General features: G+C 38.6%; 1 protein-coding gene across 3 annotated transcripts in view; it reads left to right on the plus strand.

The window, feature by feature from the left end:
• LYPD6B (LY6/PLAUR domain containing 6B) overlaps positions 1–5,551 on the plus strand; it is a 53,355-nt gene extending 47,804 nt beyond the window's left edge. For 2 of the 3 annotated variants that reach the window (XM_075512239.1, XM_075512240.1), the window contains exons 3-6: positions 993–1,146; positions 2,293–2,391; positions 3,359–3,489; positions 4,899–5,551. In XM_075512239.1, coding sequence (XP_075368354.1) covers positions 1,032–1,146; positions 2,293–2,391; positions 3,359–3,489; positions 4,899–5,084 — 531 coding nt within the window. In that variant the 5' untranslated portion in view covers positions 993–1,031 and the 3' untranslated portion in view covers positions 5,085–5,551. The remainder of the gene's footprint in view (positions 1–992; positions 1,147–2,292; positions 2,392–3,358; positions 3,490–4,898) is intronic. The other variant, XM_075512242.1, reaches the window with a different exon arrangement.
• The last annotated feature ends 449 nt before the right edge of the window (positions 5,552–6,000 follow it).

A 6,000-nucleotide genomic window follows, 5' to 3' on the forward strand; every position in this document is an offset into this window, starting at 1 on the left:
TAAAAAACACAACAGGAGAACGAAGGAGATCCTTTGACTTGGCACTTGGCAGCTCAAAGCAACGTCTCTGGTTTGGCGGGAGCTTCCACTCCAGCTTGTTTCTCCTGCTGGGAATTTGCATGGGCAGAGTGCCATTTAATCTGGTTCTACTTTTTAATATCTGAACTAGGTTTCCGGTGTCACTGCAATTTGCCATACATACCTGTGTGTACGTATGTGTGTACATCTAAATATCAAACTGACCAAAATGTTCATTGATTAGTTCTTCTTCTCTATAAAGCCTTACCAAAGTACCTAGGGGGCCTCAAATAAATGTGCAAAACACACCCAAAACATATATCTCATCTCTCTGAATGTTCTGCTTTGTAATTCTCCAAAACTTGTGTAACATCACCAGGCATCTTCCTTAGCATTTCCTTGGTATGCACTTTAAAAAGAAATGCATCTAATTTACACTATCTTTAATGCTGTGCCACTGATAAGTGCACTTACATTCAGATGATGTAGCTTATCTGAAGTCAATGGACATATATTGATCTATATCAGATGAGGAATTGGTCTTGGGTTCTAGGCTGTCGATGTTAAAAATGACATGAGTCTGCATTTTGCTTTCTTTAATGGTGGTGTAATCCTGTCTGTTTCAAGGAGGATATAAAGGAGCTCAGTTTTGATGTTGATTTTTAGGAACGCTTACAAGGAATCTGTAAGATTGACATTGCTTAGAAGGACACTTAGATTAAAGACATAATGTTAACTTCTTTAAGTTTGTGGAAATTTCAGTGCTCTGCAGAGGATCCCGGCCAGCAGAAGGCAGTAACTGCTCAGCTTTGCATTGCTCATCATTGCACGCTTGCTTGCATTAGCCATCTTCACAGTATGCATCTACGGACTGAATTGTCAAGGTTTCAGAAGTAGTTAATGGGAAATTTATTGTTCTACATGCTCAGTTCTTTATGATTCCCCCTAAATAATGTATTCCCTTTCTCTCCTAGGCCTAAGAGTTTTGCTTTTCATGTACAATAATACTCAGCATGTTGTTATTCTATCACATGCTGGCCGGAGCCTTTCTTCCATTCCTCATCCTTTCAGGAAATTGGGTTTCAGCTGAGAACATCAACTTTTACAATGTGAGACCTCCACTAGACCGTAAGTAGACAGTTATGCTTTTTTTGTGTATGCAATTGTAGCTTAACATTTTAGTTAATTGCCATATTCTTTCAATCCTTTGGGTTTTAGGTGTTTGTCTTCTTCGAAGATGAAGGATAAAAAGTTTAAAATAAAACTTCTGCTTTCAACCTACAGCAGTATATTATTTATTTCTAAGATTTTAGAAGTTGACTGAATGAAAACAAACAACTGCATGTATTGCTAAATTAAAGAGTGCATGAGGGCAATAGTTTTCACATTTTAAGTGCTTTTATTATATTTTTCTGTCTCTGAAATGTCTTCCTACAGAGCAAATTACGCAGTGGATTTCTCATAAATAATACAGAACAGATGTTTCTGTCTTTTATCTTGTTGGGGTTTTGTAAGGGAAAGAATAGGTGTGCTGTATGCAATTAATTCAAACTGAAGGTAATTAAAAACCTTGTGAGACCTGTGAAGCCAGTTGTCACTAATAGCATCATTTTTTTGCCTCTTATCTAGCATCAGAAGTGTTCTATCCCTTCATTTAAGGGGAGAAGATTTTCATGATAGGTATCATTAAAACAGTCAAGACAGCTAGGTATAATAGGAATATATGTGCATCTAGGGAACTGTGCATCTTATTAAAATAATCCATATATTTATATAATGTAAATAAGATTTTAAAATAGTCCTCTTGATCCCTTTGTCAAAGGGTTCAGACTTCTCAGAGTTGGAGATCAAGATCTGAAGCTGGTTTTGAAGATGCATTTTTTTCATCAAAGGAATCAAAAGCCATTTGAATGTAGATGGTGTTTGTGTATCTGTACAAACATACATGCGGCTGTACTATCATGTGCATAGATATAAGATGTTCTCTCTTTCCTGTTTTTCCCACCACTACTTAAATGGTATTTTTGGCTTGTGAGAGAATGAAAACAGGAGGAGATGTTTTAAAGTTCAGGCACAGCAAAACCAGCTGAAAATGTAAAAGCTTTCTCCGAAACTTGTTTCACTGTTATTTGTCTAACAGTGATGTAGCATTGAAAATATGTAAATGTATGTAATATGTTTTTGTAAGTATGAGTGTACAAGCACTTACAGTATTATTTTGAATATTTTTCTCCTTAATGTTTGCAAACTTACTTTATTTTAATATTTTTAAAGCCACTCCATTTCCAAACAGTTTTAAGTGCTTTACCTGTGATAACGCAGTGGACAATTACAACTGCAACAGATGGGCGGAAGATAGATGGTGTCCTGAAAGTAAGTGCGTCTGTACTAAGGCGATCCTTTATGATAGTTACATTTGCTTCTCCCTGACTCAGCCATCTTGTAGCAGTCTAACTGAATAGGATTAACATGCCAGCACAGGGGTGCCCTCAGTTGCGTTATTAGTAATACTGAGTCATACAACTTCTGCTGAGGTGAATATTTTGACCATTTCAGAGTGCAGTGAGAATTTATTTATATCTATAAACCAGTGAAAAATGATTTCTATCTATCTATATATGTATAAAAAATTTTCTATAATATATAACAATACGTTATTAATATAGTAATCGATGCATTATTAACGTATCAGTAATACATTAATTAATTGTGTGTGTGTGTGTACATATATATAGCTATGTGCTTCCCAGGAATTAATTTTAAAGTTGTTGTTTAAAAAAACTTAAGCATTGCCTCTGTAGCCTTATCCCCTTCCTTTTGGATACCATCCCAAGATATAATGGGCTCTCCAGGCTATAGGCTTGCTTGCGAGCAGCAAGACCTGAATGACTAGGGATCGCACTTGTACGAGAGAATGATAGATACATAGAAAAGAACGGAAATACGTTTCCTCATTTTTCTTCGCAGTGATATTCACAGTAACAGTGGGAAAGGGGAAGAAATGAACTAGAGGAATGAGGAAACAGGTCTGAGACAAGGAAAGCAAGAATGTGCTGCCGAAAAGAGTAGAGAATGGAAGATAAACGTGTAGATTATCATGCTAATAAATAGTTTAAATGATAGCAGCCTGTCTAGAGGTTTGAAGGGTCAGTTAAGCTCTAAGATTTCATCACTAAGTAATTTCTTGCTAAATGGTATTCTGATCAAGTTGAAAAACGGCTTTATACAGCCCAAATAAGTCATTTTTATGGGAATATTTTGCTAAATTGTGTGAAGCTTTTAAACCCTGTAAAAGAGCGCATGCTTTATGCAAATAAACGTTTTAAAATTTATTTTGCAGGTACTCAGTACTGTTTGACAGTTCACCTCTTCACAGACCATGGGAAGAGTACATCAGTCACCAAAAAATGTGCTACTGGAGAAGAATGCCATTTTGTAGGCTGCCACCATCACAGAGAAAGTGGCCACACAGTAAGCACTACTCTTTGTATAAAAGCAGCAGATTGGTTTTGAGGTTTGCATTTCAGTACTTGTTTTTCCTGCTGAGCTGAAGAGGATGTGCCAAGATATACTCTCCGGTATTTAACAATAGAAATCAAATTTCTGCAACAGAAGCATGACCGCCCCCTTCTTCCTACTTTCCTATTTGTGCTGCTGTGTGTCAGGATGTAATAACAACTTCTAAAGGAACACCTGAGCGTTCGGGGGCATTGCTAGTGCCTGCGTGGGCCTTGGTTTCTGAGTTCCGAGTAGGGTGCCCAGGCAGGCGACGCAACCTGCGCCGGTGCTTGCGGTGCTGCGGCTCTGTCCCCGTCAGCCCTTGGGCAAGGCAGACCGGGAGTTAAGTACTCCGGTCATGTCTCCGCTTAACATAGCTTGGCTAACACTGCACAGCACACAAAGCAAGACTGTATTTGTCCACGAAGGCCATACTCTTAAGCAAGATACAACAGAGTTTTTGTTGCATGACAAAAAGCTAGAACTGCTGCCTTCTCTCATCCTTGGGATGCTAGGTAAAAGTTTATTCTTAATAAATCAAGGATATCCCACCAATGTATTATTCACTGCAGTGAAGTATTATCCACTAATTCCCTAACAGTTGGGAAGGTCGGTTATGTTATTTTTAACATGAAAGATTTCAGACACCAAAGACGAAGCAGACGACATCCTTGTTAAATATAAAAGAATCTGTATGTTATCTGAATTGACTTGCATTGATTTCAACAGGTTTTGGTGGACTGAGGGCAGGAAATAACTATGCAGCCTGCCTTCTGCTGCATTTTATCTTATAAGAGTTCTCATGCCTTTGGACTAGATAAAAATTGGCATTCTCTTGGCTTTTCCAGTAAGGAGTGTCAAGTAAGGAAAACTATTTTCAGATTCCCTCCTGAAAATCAGCTGTGTCAGTGGTTCTGTGGCACTAGAAAACTGAAAAAAGAAAGTCTGAAGTTCAGCATGCAAAGCTGCACCGATTACAAAAGCTTGAGGGGAAAAATGAATGGGAACAGAGTTTTTACAGTCAGAATTTTTAAGCTTAAACAGCTGAAACTTGAAACATTCAAATGCATGTTTTCAGCTGGTGTTAGAAGGGGAAAGCGGTGGAAAGTTTTCTCTCTTTTCTACAATGTTAGTGAACTTGTCAGTGCGGCTAACATGGCTGCATCACATCACATCACAGTTTCGAAGCCCAGTGACAGCACTAGGTGATGAGTTACTCTAGGAAGGCTGTGGTGCATGGTTTGGAAGAGAATTTGTAGCATATGTGCTCCCTTGGGTCCGGCTGCCAGGTGGAAGCGGTTAGTCTGCTTAGCTGTAACCTTTGCAACCAGCTGAAAGAACATAAATCTCTGAAAGCCACTGCTGAGTTACCCTATGTCCAGTTATCTCCTTTTTCTCAACAGGAATGTGTTTCTTGCTGTGAAGGCATGATTTGCAATGTAGAAATACCAACCAATCACACAAACGCAATATTTGCTGTATTGCATGCCCGGAGAACGTCGGATGGCAGCAGGCGGACAGGCAGCATTGCAGTGCTTGTATCAGTCGTGATGATCGCGCTGTCGTGAAGCAGCATCCTCCCGTTGCATCGGCTTGCGAGGGTCCGCCTTCCTGTGGGCCGTGAGAAACTGTGAGAAGATTGTTTCAGTATGTGCAAGGAGAAATCACTGATACTTCTTAATTACAGAAAAGACAAGTGTACATCATGAAGTCCTTGGATATTTTAGTGAAGATACTTCGTGTGGCCTGCAGTATTTTAAAAAAACAAAAAAAACACAACAACCCACTGGTTGCCTAGGCAGTGAGGTCGAGTTGTTATCATTCACTATTTTATGATGAAAATGCACATATGCTTGGCATGTTTTTTGAACAGAGAAAAGTGTCTGTAGACAATCACTTTCCCAGGTGAGATAAAAAGGAACTTTCGATGGACGATGTGCCAACAGGTATCTCAATAGAAACTGTTTCTAAACTGGTTTTCATTGTGCATAAATAACACAGAGTTTCTTGTCTTGATCAACAGGTGTATTTAAGCTTATCTTTAGTTATGGTTTTCATAGAGAACATGTATGGTTTTCATAGAGAACATATATGAGATTTTTTTTTTCTGTTTTGATCAGAGCTATCATTTCTACGGGAAATAATACAAAATATCTTTCTTTTCCATAAAATGTTGTCTCACACTCAGGTTTTAAAACAGTGTGAAATTATGTAGAATTTCTTCTAAAAATGATGAGCTGTTTGAGCACCAAAATCAGAATTCCTTCCCACCGCCCCTCCAAGGGATTATTTTCTTGCAGTAGAGTCTCGCCTCAGCTGAATCTTTGTCTTTGTGATATTGTCCAAAGTGGTGGTAATACCATGACTTTGAAATTGCAGCTGTGGTCAAGCAGCTACATTATCATAAAAATGTTAAGTGGGCGCTTGGTGTAAAGAAGGAGAGAAGTCTGCTGTGTTCTCTCTTGATTTGCAGAAGTTTCTCCC

The sequence above is a fragment of the Mycteria americana genome, chromosome 9, assembly GCF_035582795.1.
Source record: "Mycteria americana isolate JAX WOST 10 ecotype Jacksonville Zoo and Gardens chromosome 9, USCA_MyAme_1.0, whole genome shotgun sequence".
NCBI classification, from domain to species: Eukaryota; Metazoa; Chordata; class Aves; order Ciconiiformes; family Ciconiidae; genus Mycteria; species Mycteria americana.